This window comes from Cupressus sempervirens, chromosome 1 (assembly GCF_028749045.1).
Source record: "Cupressus sempervirens isolate cs-2001-9-10 chromosome 1, ASM2874904v1, whole genome shotgun sequence".
NCBI lineage: Eukaryota > Viridiplantae > Streptophyta > Pinopsida > Cupressales > Cupressaceae > Cupressus > Cupressus sempervirens.
The window spans coordinates 818,723,523-818,740,487 of record NC_143118.1 but is presented as its reverse complement, the minus strand read 5'-3'; the positions used below and the strand labels follow the sequence as shown (position 1 = coordinate 818,740,487).

Here is a 16,965-nt window from a genome sequence, read left to right as displayed (position 1 = left end):
AACACTGCGCTTTAGAGATAGTTCATGTAATTTTTGGCGCCCACTGTCTCATGGTCTCTGCCAATTTTTTTTGGCCTCGACACGTAGCATCTATTTGGCATGGGGCAATTTTGGCATCATTTTTTATTTGGTATAGTTAGTGTCAATTTAGATAGTGAGCGATATGTCTTTTTTTTTAAACCTCTGCCAATTTTTATTTGGTGCCCTCATATGACACACAACATGCCCTTCGATCTCCTATAGTGTGCCCTTCCAAGTGGTCCTCACCCCAGATCAACCTCTCATACTGCACACAAACTGAGATCACCATTTCTTTTGGCAATCTTTTTCCGATATCGGTGATTGCATTTAATTGACCATTCCATTGGCCCCATTTTTGAATGGTGGTATGTGGTATTGCATTTTTAACATACAAATTTGGTTTTTATTTTAAAAACATGCCTTATTATTATGGTCACCAAAATTTTGTTTCCAGCATCAGCCCATTAGTCTTTCCAGTAACAAAGATTTTTCGGCAACTGAACTTTTTTCCATCATCTATGTATTGTTTCTGGTGACTAGATTTTTTTCTGGTAGGGGCCATTTTTCTAGCATTTTTGTGCCACAATGGCCAAATAATTGTCAAATTTATGCTCACCGTGCACTGATGTCAATGACATGTCTACACTGCATCAACAACCCCTGTTGTCCCCTCAGGCTCTATTTGGACCTATCTTTGATTTTTTGTTGATATCTGGGGCATACGAACACTAATTTCTATGAATGAGATATCGCCAGAAAGTTGGTTCCAAGCCCGTTACAGTGGTGTAGGTAATTTCTAGTTTTGATGATTTTTTATTGGCTTTTTTAATGGTTTTTCCTACTACCAAAGCCAAGGGTACATTTTTGCACTCAGTGAGACATCTTGGGCATCTAATTTCCAATTTGGGAATTCTTTATATCATTGGAAAGGTCTTTTAGAGCTCTTTTCATTGATGCTGGCTGTTTTTCTAGGTACATTCTAATTAGTTTTTTTTTTTGCATTTTTGCATTATAGTGGATATCTTGGTTGTTTCAAGTCTAGGGATCGATTTTGTGGCTTCCAATGATTCATCATGGGTTGTACTATCTATTGTTTCAGCATTATGTCTCTTTTGATCTTTGTAGACATCATTCGTATGCATTCTTACAAACATATTTTTGTTTATGTTGATTTGCGTTGGTTTGCCTTTTGATTCGGGTAGTGTCATCTAAGAACACTCATGCAGATATTGTATTCTTGGGATTCACTATATCTTATGTCTTATTGTACATGCACTACTCTGATTAAAGTGTCATGGGGGTTGATGTTCTGCCTTTGTTTGTCAACTTCCTTTGTTAGTGAGTATTCCTTCCATGACATTAGTCTCATACATGTTTTAGATTGATCCCCTCGGTACACACATATGTATTTTTTTATGCATCTTGATTGTGGTTCCTTGACATGCAGTTCTTTTGGCCCACTATTCCAATTGTCTATCACCTCATCATTGTTTGCATTAGGGGGGCGGGGGGGGGTTTCTTCTATTGTTTCTTATGCTTCCTTAATTTGATGGAGTGAGCTATGTATTCAATTTGTGTTCCTATGTACTAGGTGGATACAGTGGCTAGGTATCTATGCATGATGAGATGGATCATTTACCATATAGAAACTCTTATTTTCATTCCTACTTCAGTTGCAATCTTCCATGTTTGATTGATCAACTCTTCAAGCTTTGGTGTTTCATGTCATTTGTATCTTCAAGTTCAATATTTACCTTTGTGTGCCACCTAATTTGAGTAGTGTCTTCTAAGAGTACTCATGTAGATTATAGTTTTCTCTACTTGGTAAGTTTTTATTTTAGTGGGGGATCTTCAGATCAGCAGTTACTTTTGGCAAAGCTTTGCAACTTCTACATGTTTTAGTGGTGTTCTACATTATCATCTTTTGTTCCTATCTTCTAGGACATTCCCTACTTTGGAGACTTCTTCATTCATTCACCAGTTCTCCTCATCTCTTTTTGGAGTAGGGTTTTTCCCATGTACTTTTCTTTATTTCTCCTCTTTACAGAGATTTGGTTGTGCTTGGGTACCTTATCCAACTTTTTTTATCGAAACCAAAATCAACTTTTAGTAGTAGTTTCTAGGTTTTTAGCTACTCCCTAAGTTTATCTTAAGGGGGAGTGTTTGAGTAATTAGATATTTTCTAATTAATTCTATTTTGCTTAATTTAAAATTTAGCCATATAATAATTAGTTCTTTTATTAATTACTAGCATGCAACTTATGATATATCCCTTTAGGATTTCTAGCTTTTAGGTTTTACCTTTCTCCTTTTATAAGGATGGCAATTGTAAATCTATTCATTCACTTTTGATAATAGAAATTTCTTTTTTTGCTCATCAAAAATGTTTCATCTGTGGATATGGGGATTCCAGCCTCCATAGTTTTTGTTTCTCTCTTTCTATGATAGGTGTTTGCATGCAGGTGATTGTTGGGAGCTGTGAGGTTGACCTTTCATCTTCAACAGAAATTAATTTTATACCTTACCAAAATTAACATTACCCAATAGAATTCTAGAAATTGACATTTATATAATCTTGAAAATAAAAGATAAATATAAACTATAGAAGTTTGTTTAAGTCTACAATCTAATTGGTCAATTTTATTAGAGAAATGAATTGAATGAATGCATTAGTATTCCTACCTTTGGTAGGGAGAATAAGGAAGTTTGATACATAAATGTTATATATGTATATATGTATGAAACTTGATGAATAAATTATACAATGACCAAGCTATAAAATATATAATGTTATAGATATGCATGTATGTAATTTATTACAAATTGGTTTATGTTTATTGCATTTTTAGGTTCTCTGAGTTTATTGCACACCAAGGTTTTACAACAACTTTAGTAAAGGTTTTTATGGGAACAATTCTCATGGTAACAATAACTAGATTGAACTTAATACCCCTATCATTTCCCTTTTGGAAACTAAATAATAGCATTAGATTGATAAGTAGGAGATATTATTGAAGTTGGAACTAGGGTTAGAACCTGACGAGAGAGTCAGTTTCAACATAACATAAGGCACATTAGGATTTTTTACCATCCATCCATTCCAAGGTCATGTTATGCTCAAGATCAAAAGTTGAACTTTCATGGACGAAAGGTAGCTAGGTTAGATATACTATTTAGAGACCCCTTCAAAAGTTCACTCCATGTATTTTCTATTAATAATCAATATAAAAATAACAGTCATCTACATTATGGCATCCATGACATTTAATATGTTACCTCCCCATGATTAACAAAATAAACATTTTACAAAGACCCATGCCACAACAAAATATGCAATCTAATTAGATTACATATATATCAATGGAAAATGTCATCTAAGATCTACCATCTAAAGTCTATAGAGCCATCATTACTGGACCTAGAGCCAAATTAGGAGGTGCTAAGATAAACAATAGGACATAATGTGCTCATGAGGCCCCTAATTTGATTAGTTGTATGCGCAACATTAGAAGAGGGTCCTACTTCTCCCCTTCCCAATAGGTTTGTGATCCTCCATCTTCCTTCTTCCTTTAGTTGTTGGATGAATTTAGCCAAGGTAATATCAAACTCATCTTTTTCTTTCACAGTTGTGTAGCCATAAGCCAACTCTTTCTTTTCCACTTATGTTTTTCTCTCCCTTTAAAGTTTCAAAAACTTGTTTTCTTTCAACTTGAAGATTGTTGTAACATGCATAGTAATATTAGAATATGAGTCCCCACATAGACCTAAGAAGATACCTTGCATTTTTCATTAAATATATCATTATTCCTAAGCTTCCCGATTTAATAAAGTAAAGAGCATAATAAAAAAAGACTGAAAGGCATTACAATACTAGTTGTTGTTAGAAATATTTCCAAAAATCAAAGTTCAAGTTTCATATGTTATTCATATGTTCAATAATATCAAGGTTGTAGGTTAGCAAGGAGTAAAGACATTTGGATTTGACCACGTGCAAGGAGGAGGAATCAAGCCACTTGGGCAAGGAGGAATAATTATCAACAATACAACATAATCTAGGGAGATTAAGATAGCAACAAGCTTCCTTCAAAGAAGAGTATGCTCTCCAATGAGTAGTAGGAATATCAAATTTCCCCATTAATGATGAGATTTCCATGTTACAAAATGTTGTGGAGGTTCTTGATGCCCTTAGAGGCCCACTTTTTAGCAAAATATCTTTAAAAGGTGCCAGAGTTTCTCGTCGTGTTTTAGGCTCCACCAAATTAATCTATACCTATATATCATATAATTTTGCTCAAAAATATTGTCACCTTCAATCAAGTGCTTAACATGACTCCAATTTTTCCATAAGGATTTGAAGACATAACAACCCTTCCACTATGATATTACATTTAATTGTCGGAATGTCATTAATGTTCAAGCCTATCTAGGATTTTGCATGACAAGGAATTGCTATTGACATATTATTCCTTACCATAATCTTCTAAGGTTCACTGCCTTGTGTAGCTTTTGCTATCCATTTAATAGCTAGTGCAATTCCTTGAATTATGAGGTCTTTTAGTGGAATGTTATAACATTCCTATAAAAGACAATTTTATAGGAATGTTATAATTAGAGTTATTATGAAAAGACATAAAGAGGTAAAAGTGAGAGATAACATATGAAAAATTGTGGAATAAAGTGGAAATATGTGTGAAATAATATTTATTTACTATACATAAATGTTTTTGAAATAAAAAGCGACTAAAACTAGGGGGTCGGCCCTTACAAGCAAAAAGCTAGTAACCAGCACATTACCAACAATGTCCACTAGCAAGCAAAAAACTATCTAAAACATTGAAAAGCCAAAGAGTCTTCAACTAGAAACTAAACAACATAATACTAGGAACAACTAAACTAAAAAGTCCAGAAGATCTAATGCTACAAAAGTTCAACCAGATAACGGTTGGCAGAATAGGCCAACACCAAGTCTTAATTACAGCTGAATACCAGCAAAACCAAAAATAGCAGATAAACATAAAAGTCTTGGATCTAAGGATTCCATTAGACTAAAAATCTTAAATTTCTTTTTTCTCCTTCCCCTTCGCAGCCAGCAGAATCTGAGACCAATCATTAGCAAGGAATTTAAAGAGCAGCTTATGGTCCTCCATATCCATTCCAGTATCCTCCTTTTCCCGTGCCAGCAGCTGGAGGCTGGTGGTCGCAGCGTGGGTGACTTTGAAGTTAAATTTAGAGAAGGTAAAGAACCCTTCCTCTAAAACTTTAACCCTCTTTTCCATCTTGGCATACTACTCCACCTGCTCCTCAGTCTCTTCCTTGGTTTCCATTTCAATCTTCCTTGTTTCCTCCTTGGTATTCTAGACTTGGATTTTATCCTGCAAAACCTTAGGATTAGTAAAAACCTTACAATTTTCCTTAGCTGAAGATGAAATGGTTATGGGGGAGGTATCCATTTTACTGCTTTCTTCACAGAAGGTTATGGGCTGGAGGAAAAAGCTTGCAGACACATGTGTAACCTCTGTGGTATCAACATTACCAGCAGAAAACTGAGCCTGTGCATTATCAACAGAATTATCTTCCGAGTTTATACTTCTTTCCACCTACTCCTTACCTCCTTCTTCCTCCTCCCTTTCTTCTTTATTATTTTTTGAGTTTTCCTCCTCAACCTCCTCCACCCTGAATCTGTTGGATTTTTGTTTATGCCTTGCCTGGGATTGGGTAAGTCTTCCAGATCTCCTCCTTGCTTTACCTCTAGCCTCCTCTGAATCCTTTGAATCCACCTCTATGGGTTTTTCAACTTTTATCTTCTTATTACCCTTTTGCTCCACAATTGTATCAGTTTTTTTCTTTTTCTTGTTTTCCTTGCAAGGGGAGAGGCAGGAGGTGTGAATTTTGGTACCAGTACTAGTGTTGGGGAGTGAATTCTGGCAGTGGCACTGGTTGTCAACCACCACCACCCTCGAGGGACACAGGGCAAGGTGAAACTGGTAGAGGCAGAAAATTAGGCCTTGATGGATTATGGTATAGTTTTGCCCTTTACTTCTCTTTTCCCTAATATCTGCAACCATATCCTCAAGAGAATGCAGAAGATAAAACGAGACAAAAATGAAATCCCTATTTCTAAAATGTTTTAACAAAGGGAAATGGTAGTAGTAACAGACACTGAACCTGCCCTCTAGCATCAGATATCTCATGAGAACCAAGCACACATCGTCCCATGGGGCTGGCAGCTTGTCCCTTTTAAACCCTCCTCTATATCGAACCGACTCCTCATCTTCCGCAAAGAAATTGTTCATGTTGGCCTTGTCATCAGTTTTAGTGACCTTTTCCCATTTTTCCCCCTCATTGAAAGGCCAGTCGCCATGGCAATCACTTCCTTATTCACTTGGAAGGTGATTCCATTGATGGTGACCTTTCTATCATTCCACCCATTGACAAATTGGAGGGCACAATTCTCGTCGTACCCCACCATCAACTGCATGTAGGGCAAAAAACACCCTTCTTTCAGCAAAAACCAGGTGGCCATCCTATCTTTGAAGTTCTCAATCTTCGTGGGCTCCATCCTATACAGGTCCCCACCCATCTCAATTCTGCCAATTTCTACCTCCCCTTCTTCAGTAATGAGCATTTGAACTTCCTCTTTTGCGATATCTCTGCAACTACTATTCGCCTTAAGCAAAATTATTGTGGGATTCGTGATTACATAGCATCATTATTTTCACACCCTGAAAATCTCTGACAGCCTGATAAATGATATCCTTTGTACTTTTAAATGGGGTGTAATTTGAAATCTGCGATGTGTTTCCATATTATGAAATGACATCCCTCTTAATTTGCATTCACTCCTTATTTTGTTTATATGGCCACGTCTCCTCATTCCCAATAGGGCTTTGTTAAATTTAGCGGACATCATCACAAAATTGCCAAATTTGGTCCTAACTCTAAATTTAATAATCATAATTGAATAATATTCCCGCCTCTTTCCTTGGTTATCAATGACATAATATCGTCATTGAGATCAGCCATATCCCTCTAGCACATGATTGTCGTGGTTTTAAACCCCTCAGCAGCTGCCACATCTGCCACCTTATTCCCCTCCCTATAAATATGCTACAAGTGGACACTTTCTATCCCTTCTAATATTTTCTTAATATCCATTATGATATTTCGAATATTCCATCCTGGTTGGGCAGCTCCCTTGACCATATCAATGATTAATTTGGAATCCCCCTCAATTATTATTTCCTTAATTTGCATTTCCCTAATCAGTTGAAGGCCCCATAACAATGCCATTGCCTCGACCAGATTATTGCTTCCATTTCCCACTTTCCCAGCATAGACCAACAATGCATCATTCTTGTCCTGCAGCACTCCTCCCACCGCTCCTATTCCTCCTCTGGCAGCGCCATCGAAATTCAATTTAAAATGTGAAAGGGTGGATGGTCTCCATTTCATTTTTTGTCTCTTCATCACTTTTGAGTTATCAAATAGGAAAAAATCCTCATGACAGCCCCATTTTTCAGCCATTAGTCATTCTTGTCTACTTGGTTCCTCCTTTGGCATCTTACATCTAGCCACTCTTAAATTCTCCTTTGACAATTTCTCCATTATTCCAAAGACCACCTCCACCGATTTATTCTCCTCCCTAAATATTTTTTTATTTCTTTCTTTCCATATGTGCCAGCACACATATGGTGGAACCTTCTTCCACAGCGAATTCGATCTAGGGTGAGCAAAGGGACAGCTCCAATTCTCCACAAATTGTCCCAAATTGTCATTCATAACCTAGTTTAATCCAAATCTCTCCTAGACCCTACTCCAGATCTCTAAGGCAAACTAGCATTCCAAAAATAGGTGAGTTATGGTTTCCTCCTTTTCCTTGCAGAGACAACAACGGTTAGTAATATAAAAACCTCTTCTTTTCAAATTGTCCAATGTTAAAATTTTGCCATGTTGAGTTGTCCACCAAAAGAAATTAATTTTAGGAATCAGGTTACTAATCCAAACCTTACTCCACAATTACGAGCAGAGGTCCTTGCTAAATAAGTGTATGTAAGCCGATTTAACAATGAAACTACCACTTGGAGTTAAATCCCAAGCCATGGTATACTCCTCGAAAAGTATAGGGATTCTCTGTTCCCCAATCAATTCTTCTAATTCCTTGCGAAGTTGAATGTCCTCTTGAGAGTAAGTTTCCTTAACAAGCTTCCTCCACTTCCTCCCCTGATCAATATAATCTCCAACTCTACTTCCCACATCTTCTTTAAGCAACTCCATTAACCTTCTAAATTTTTTGAAGACCAGCGATTTCCCTCCCATCCACTTGTCTTCCCAGAATCTAATAATAAAACCATTACCCACAATCCACCTTGTCCCTTCCCATAACAATCCTCTACTTCTGACTATATTCATCCAAATTTTAGACCCTCTTGGGAGGTCATTATTAAATAGATTCCAATTGAAAGGGGAATTTGATAGATATTTAGCTTTCATAGTTTTACCCCAACCGTATTGTCTTCCCCTAATCTACAGCCAATCTTCGTGAGTAGAGCATTATTAAGGTCTCAAAGTCTTCTCACTCCTAGCCCCCCCTTGTTCTTTGGTTTGCACACCTCCTTCCACTTGACTAGACTCACTTTATTTTTCTCCTCTTTCCTTGACCATAGGAAGTTCCTTTGTATCTTCTCAATCTTCTCTGCCATGTTTTGGTTAATTTTGAATAGGGACAGGAAATAAATGGAGATACCCTGAAGAGCCGCTGAAATTAACTATAGCTTTCCAGCATTGCTTAGTATCTTCCCTTTCCATCCTGCAAGTTTCCTCAGAATTCTCTCCACTGTCGTATTCCAGAAATCATTAGTCACTTCCTTAGTGGTTAGTGGTAATCCCAAGTAAGTATTCGGGAGGCTGGCAGATTGACATTCCAAAATATTTCTTATCCTCCTTTGTAATGAGGCATCAGTATTAAAGAAATAAATATTACTCTTATGATAATTGACTTGTTGACCTGAGCTTTCTTCATAATTGTGTAGAATAGTCTTCCAAGCTTAAGCCTCTATAACTGAAGATTATCCAAATAGGAATGTGTCATCAACAAATTGTTGTAGGACTTCAGTATTTGCTATAGTAGTCGGCTTAACCCCTTTAACACAACTAGTATTCACAAGTTTATAGAAAGACCTCCCTAGAACTTTAGCAATCATAATGAAGAGGTAGGGAGAGTGGGTCACCCTGCCTTAGTCCTTTCTCCACCCCAAAGTTGCCCCAAGGAGAACCATTTACGAGGACAGAATATTGAACTGGGCCAACCATCACTTTGATTAGGTTTATTACTTTGTTACTAAACCCCACTCTTTCAAGCACCTCAAAAAGGAAATCCCACTTAACCTTATCATAAGCCTTGGAGATATCCAATTTGAATGCCATCCCCAGTTTTTTGTTTTTCTCCATTGAGTGAATAACATCATGTGTGGTTATAGCCACATCTAGAATCTGTCTTCCTGGAACAAATCCTTTATGTGGACTGTCGATTATTCTTTCCAAAAAAGGCTTTATTCTGTTCACCAAGACTTTAGCAAATATCTTATAAATAGTGTTACATAAATTGATGGGTCTAAAATCCAACAGGCACATTGGTGTGGGGATTTTAGGCACTAATGCAATAAAGGTCTTATTGATCCTTTTTAACATCTTACATGTTTTGAAAAAATCTCTAGTAGCCCAGACCAATTCAAGTTTAACAACCTCTTAGAAATGCTAAAAGAATGCAGAGGGGGAACCCATACGGGCCCGGGGCCTTATAAGCTTTCATAGAGAACACCGTGCATTTCATCTCCTCCTCCGTGATATTGCCAAGAATATGGTTGTTCTCCTCCTTTCCTAGAACCTATGGAACGTATTAATCAAACTTCTTTTGATCATCGAATTCGCAGCCTTATTGTCCTTGACATAAGCCTTGCTAAAGTATTCCACCACATGTTTTCCCATCTCCTCCTCGTCCTTAAAGACCCTTCCCCCTTCCCCATCCAGCCTAACGATAGTATTTCTTCTTTTATGGTTAGAGGTTGACCTATGAAAGAAAGTTGTGTTCTTATCTCCTCCTTTAAGCCACTGAATTCTTGATCTTTGTTTCCAGAAAATTTCCTCCCTCAAGAGAATATCCTTCCACTTTTTTCTATACTCCTCTTCTTGAGTTGCATAGTCTAGGTTCATCCATTCAGCAATCTCCCCTTGGATTTTTTTAAGCTTTTCCTCCACATCACCCTTAGTTTTGAATAGGTCGCCAAATGAATCCTTTGCCCAACTCTTCACATTCCTCCTTATGTGGTCAAGTTTTTGGGTCAGTCTGTACATCACAGTACCATCAATCCTAATATTCCACCAGTCTTGAACTCGCTCTTTGAATTCTAGGTGAGATTGCCACATAATTTCATATCTAAAAGGTTTCGGCCCACTTTTCACACCATCCTCCCACAAGAAGATTATAGGGGAATGATTTGAAGCAATTCTAGTAAGATTCTCAAGATGAGAGTTCCCAAGTCTATTCCAGTTCCCTGTCACCAGTAACCTATCCAATCTGACCTGAATAAGGTCCTTTCCCTTTCTGTTATTAGTCCAAGTATATGGGTTCCCTCTCATTTCCACATCTATCAAATCCATTATGCTCGTAAAATCATTAAGGTCTTGCAAGCTTTCTAGGCAGTCCCTGTTTCCACCCAATTTCTCCGAATGATACAGGAGGGGTATTAAAGTCTCCCATATACATCATTTGTTTATCCTTCATAGTTTTAGCAATCCTAGCCAATTCATCATACGTATCGTTCCTTCCTAATTTGCTATTAGAAGCATAGATGCTGATCAACCCCCAACAATGAGTGCTAGAATGGAAATCAATGAATATAAAAAATTTATCCTTCCAAACCTCAGTGCCCTTCATGGAATTCGGATTCCACATAGTAGCAATGCCTCCCGAGGCACCATCAAAATCCCTATGGAGATACTCAACACCCGGCTAGATATGACTAACTATTTTATCAAAACTAGCACTAGACATTTTAGTTTCTTGTATTAAAACATAGTCAACTTTTTCCTGAAATATGCATTGTTTCAGAACATATTGCTTCTGGGGTTATTTAACCCCCTCAAATTCCAAGAGAGGAATTTCATTTCATACCTTTAGTAACTGTCTCCAGTGTAAGTTGCTTCCCACTGGCCACATCCCTCACTACTTGCTTTGTCTTGGTTGCTCTGCTAGATGGTCTTCCAGCTATCCCACTGGCTCCTACATCTGGTTTTTTCCCCCCCCTCCTCTTCTTTTTCTGAACCTCCCATTCCCCATTATCCTCATCATGTAGTGAGGTAGGGCTAAGCTCCTTCTCAGCCTTATCAATGCTTTCCATCACTTTTGTTGCAATCTCCGTTGGGGAAGCTTTAACCATCGTTTGATGGGGTACTCACTCTCTCCTGAGTATCACCTCCTACAACTATCATATCCTACTAGCTGTCACCTCCCTGAATTGTTGGGGAACCAGAAAGAGGGTGGGGAGTCACAATTTCACCTTCCTCCAACAATGTACCATCTCCAGGCCCCCTCATGGGTGAACTCAAGAGTTTCTCTAATTCCCTTCTAAAGGGGCATTCATCCATTTTCTTTTTATCCTCCAAAGCTACTCCCTCCCTAGGGACATTATTTTCTGGAGTGGAAAGCACTAGGGGAATCTCCATAGAATGAACAACCTACTTTGGGGCATCAGAAGATTCCCCCAAGGCTTCCATAACAATACCTGGAGAGCCCTCCTTCTACTTGTCTTTCTGCAATTGGATCTTACAATCCACAATAAGGTGTCCAAAGTGACCACATTTTTGGTAGAACCGGCCCGCATTCTCATATTCTATGGGTTGTATTCTCTCTCCCCATTTAGTCTTCAAAGTAACCACAGTGGGGAGTGCTCAGTTTAAAGCAACATTCACACAGAACCTTGCATAAATCAGCCACATTTTTTGCATTGTCACCTTGTCCGCTATGACAAAATGACCAAAGGAATTCCCCACCCACTTTAGGATCTTATCATTCCAAAATTCCAGCGACAGACCTGGTAGTCTAACCCAAAATGGGGCAAGTTTGTTCAAATCAGCACAAGCATCAAAGCTTGGATGCCATTTAGTCAAGGCAAGACAATGCTTCCCATAATACCAAGTACTAGAGAGAATGAGGTTGATCTCCTCCTCCGAAGTGAACTTAAAACAGAAAAGGCCGCTAGGCATTGCAGAGACACCAACACTACCCCTGACCTTCCATCTCTGACTGACCCATTTGGGCACCATCTCAATAGTAGGTTGAAATGCCACAAATCTGCCAACAACACATAGTTTAAGACTAGATGTCATACTATCCACCAAACAATCCGGGAGGGATATCACAGGGCCATTTAGGCCATGGGAAATCTTGGTAGCCTCCATAAGGACATTGGTCTTCGAGGGGCCAACAAGCGCATTCTTCCAACTCAACAGGGTTTCATCTGTCAGCATCTGACCGCCCTTCCGAGGACCACCAACAGAGCCACCACTATCCAAAGCAGCTGTTTCAGCAAAAATCTCGCCATTGACACCAATGGTCCCACTACCATCCAGATTGTCCTCGAAATCCCTTTGCGATTCGTGAGAAGCAAATTACTTTAAAACTAAATATCTACACATTAATGGTGAAAGAGCTTTCGAAACAAATAATAAAATATTAATTTATTAATATTTTTTATAGCTAATGTGTCAAAATGCAGTGAGTGGTGCAAACGTTATATATACATAAATGTTATATATGTGGATGAAACGTTATATATGTGGATGAAACTTGAAGAATAAATTATACTTGTGCAAGCTATAAAATATATAATGTTGTAGATATGAATTTATGTAATTTATTACAAATTGGTTTATGCTTACTGCATTTATAAGTTCTCTCACTTTATTGCACGCCAAGGTTTTTCAAAATTTTTCTGAACAGTTCTCATTATAACAATAACTGGATTGAACTTCAGTGCCCCTATCATTTCCCTTCTGGAAACTGCATAATAGCACTCAATTGATAAGTAGGAGATATTAGAAAGTTGGAACCAGGGTTAGAACCTGACGAGAGAGTCGATTTCTAAATAACAGAAGGCACGTTCGGATTTTTTTGGCATCCATCTGTACCAAGGTCATATTATGGTCGAAATCAGAAGTACAATTTCATGGAGCAAAGGTAGCCAGGTCAGATATACAATAAACAAACCCTTGCGAAAGGCACTCCAGATATTTTGCCTGTGATACTTCAACTTCACATAATTTGCTCCAATGGTGAATGTAATTGATGTACCTCTAGATAAACACATAACTATCACATCCAAGAATGTGACAATTCCTTGATGTTGCTTTAAAATTTACCTTGTGTTCATCCACATCCAACATGTGTTAGCATTTACTTCACTCCGTGGGTTTATGATGCAACGTCAAGAGCTATTTCCCTCCTTTGACCCTGCGCAGACAAAACATCTGATTAATTTTTGTTTTATCCAAGCTGTCAAACCAGAAAATGGTAACAAAAACCTAAGAAACGAGAGCTTATGGCAGACGCTTAAGTTTTATGGCGTCCCCAGGAGACCTGGAATTCTGATGATCTTAACCTTTGTATCCTTGTATCATCATTGAAATAGTAAGCAATTGAACCCTCACAATGGCTTCTCATCCAATTCTCTTTTGAGGAAAGCTTGCCAAACTATCTTAGCCACTCCAAAAATAATCTTCCTTTTGCAATTTTGTAATGGCAGTGCCCAGTCAAAAAACCTGGCCGCACAATGTAATAGCAGTGCCCAAGCACACTGAGTGGAAACCCATGAAGAAAAGCCAGCATGAATCTCACCAGTAATCAGAACAAGAACAAAACCCATCCTTGAAATGGTGAAAGCGATTGGTATCTCTGACAACAATTTCCCGTGCCACAATTTTTGAAATGAGTTTGATAACAGAGTGACAGTCACCACAAACACGAAGGTTCTTAATGATCTGCAGCTGCGTCCCAGGAGGTGTGCTGATAAGTCCAAAGGCAATGGCTAGCTTCTCACTATGGTGGCCAAGTAATTGTTCCTTTTGCTCATCTTCCACATCATGGAGCACAACATCTGTATCTGGCGCATACCCTGCAGCCTTCATCTGCGCTTCCAACCTGTCCAAAGCTGCATAGATCTCTTCAGTTTGAGGATGTGATTTGTCCCCAACAAGAAATCCATGTTTTATGTTCTTGACCTCAATCCAACTACATCCCGCTTTCTTTTTTATGCCGTTATCATTCATAATTGTTCTTACCCTTTCAACATCGGCCCACCGGCCTGTTGCAGCATAAATGTTGGAAAGAAGAACAAAAGCCCCGGTGTGATGCGGTTCTAATTCCAACATCTTTTTGGCTGCTCGTTCACCAAGCTTCATATTTCCATGCATTCTGCAAGCACCAAGTAAAGCACCCCAGACAACCACATCGGGCTGAAATGGCATCTTACTAATGAAGTCTTGTGCCTCATCTAGATGCCCCGCCCTACCAAAAAGATCAACCATACAGGCATAGTGCTCAGGTCCTGGTACAACGCAATAATCTTTGCCCATGGATTCAAAATATAGCCATCCTTGGTCAACAAGGCCAGCATGCCTGCATGCACAGAGTACACCAAGAAAAGTAACTCTATTTGGCCTCATTCCTACTAGTAACATTTCTTCAAACAATCGGACCGCGTCCTTCCCAAGCCCATGTTGGGCATACCCTGTAATCATTGCATTCCACGAAACTACATTTCTATGTGGCATCTTCCGAAACACATGCAATGCATCACATATGCTGCCACATTTTGCATACATGTCAACAAGAGAACTCCATGTGATGACATCAAATTCCAAATCTGACTTAACAATGCCAAGATGAACTAGCTTACCCTGCTTGAGAGAAGCGCAAATAGAACATGCACTGAGAACGGTGGAAAAAGTGGCTTGGTTCGGCTTGGTGCCCATCCTCTGCATCTCAAAGAAAAGTTCCAGGGCTTCATCCCCACGCCCAGATTGAGTATATGCTGTAATCATTGCAGTCCAGGAGACAATATTTCTTTCCGGCATCTTGTCAAACAACTGGCAAGCTTTCTCTATATTTCCATTCTGAGCATATCCCGAAACCATTATAGTCCAAGTGAACACATTTCTTTCAGGCATTTTGTCAAACAGTGTCTCTGCATTAACCATCTTATTGTTTTGCACGTATCCAGATATCATAGCGTTCCAGGATACCACATTTCTGTTGCAAAATTTATCAAAGACGCGGCATGCATCCTCCATATTTCCAAAACTCACATACATGCTGACAATTGCATTGCCCACAACGACATCAGAATCAAACCCTGACTTGATCACTTGGCCCTGAACCTGCAATCCTTCAACACCACAACACGCACTCACCAAACTCGTGAATGTGAACACATTAGGCTCCGCCCCAGACCGCTGCATTTCACAAAATAAACTAAAGACCTCTTGGACGTTCTTCTTCTGCGCATACCCAGTAATCATTGCATTCCACGACACCACATCTCGTTCGGGCATGTCGTCAAACATATTGCGTGCTTCCTCTAGCTTCCCATTCTGAGCATATCCCGCCACCATGGCACTCCAAGATACCACATCTCGTTGAGTCATTTGGTCAAATAGTCGTCGTGCATCCTCAATTCTTCGAGTTTGTGCATACCCTGTGATCAAAACATTAAAAGACGCAAGAGTTCGATCGCTCATTTTGTCAAACAACTTGCGTGCAGACTTCAAACTACCACATTTTGCATACATTATTACAAGCTTCGTTTGCAAAAAAGCACCTAAATGAAATCCAGTTTTTATCATGTGTGCATGAACCCTTCTTCCCTCTGCAAGAGATTTCATGATTATGCATGTTTGCAGAAGCGATTTATACATATGTATATTACTGACCTGGTGTTTTAGATATAAGCTGTCCATGGCCGTCTTTAGCTCACCATGTTTACATCGAAAAATCACATTTTGGCAAGCAACGTAAGAATCTGCATTTGAGTGTGTTTTCCCTGCCCGGCTGTGGCTTACAGGAGAAAATTGGTGCAGGTTGAAGAGGATATTTTTCTTCATCATAGTTTATTAAACCAATAGACATTTTAATGTGTTGATTTGTATAACAGTTTTATGTTTCCCTCATTCACTGCCTGCTGAATGTATATTAAATTTATGTATGCAGAGGCAAGAGTGTTTTACCATCTTTCGCAATCTACAACCCGCCATCTCCCAAATGGGTTTAGATTTCCACACTGCCTCGGTTGCTGCCAAAGCTATTGCTTTCATTCAATTCAATTTTTCAATTAAATTGAGTAATCAGGTAGGTTTTAAAAATTAAAAGAATTTTAAATGATCATATTTTTTCCTAAATTTTCATTATTTTATAAATCATATTTTTCATTCATTCTATTGGACAATTCTATTTTTGGTAGGTTCAATTTTCTCTAACAAAGATACAAATATTTTCTAACAACTCTATCATGCGTTAATAAATGCATTAATTACAACTTTAATTTTTTTCATTTGTGACAAGTGCATTACATTTTCAAAAAAGTAATATTTTTATGTTCCACCTCACACCACTTTGAACAAAAATGAATGTCTAATCAATATTAATTATCACAACTTATTTTTCAAATATTTTATATTTCTTATTTTAAATAATTGATTTTTATTTTTGTCAATTGTAAAATGCTATTTCTTTAAATTTACACTGTGTTTTACTAACTACTATTTTACAATCTTGCTTTAATTTTTTTAATACTATTTTACAAATTGTTAAACTAATACTACTCCTCAAACTTACTAGATATTTTGGTAGTTTGAATTAAGTAATCAACAATTTATTTTTAAAAATTAAATATT

The 16,965-nt window shown here is 38.1% G+C and overlaps 1 protein-coding gene and 1 pseudogene across 2 annotated transcripts; both read right to left on the bottom strand.

Annotated features, from left to right (window-relative positions):
* Positions 1–7,128: 7,128 nt before the first annotated feature.
* LOC149580385 (uncharacterized) lies at positions 7,129–7,545 on the bottom strand. The gene has a single exon (XM_089804359.1). It carries the CDS (start codon positions 7,543–7,545, stop codon positions 7,129–7,131), a length of 417 nt encoding a protein of 138 aa, XP_089660485.1.
* Positions 7,546–12,893: 5,348 nt separating this feature from the next.
* Positions 12,894–16,384, bottom strand: LOC149580384 (pentatricopeptide repeat-containing protein At2g03880, mitochondrial pseudogene; annotated as a pseudogene). Its single transcript, XR_016353525.1, has 2 exons — positions 13,677–16,384; positions 12,894–13,528 (listed from the first exon to the last, which is right to left on the bottom strand). The product of XR_016353525.1 is annotated as a pentatricopeptide repeat-containing protein At2g03880, mitochondrial pseudogene (transcript).
* Between the last annotated feature and the right edge of the window lie 581 nt (positions 16,385–16,965).

Coding starts and splice junctions, on each gene's coding strand:
- LOC149580385 (XM_089804359.1), bottom strand. CDS start 7,545: ATGGCTGAAAAATGGGGCTGTCATGAGGATTTTTTCCTATTTGATAAC.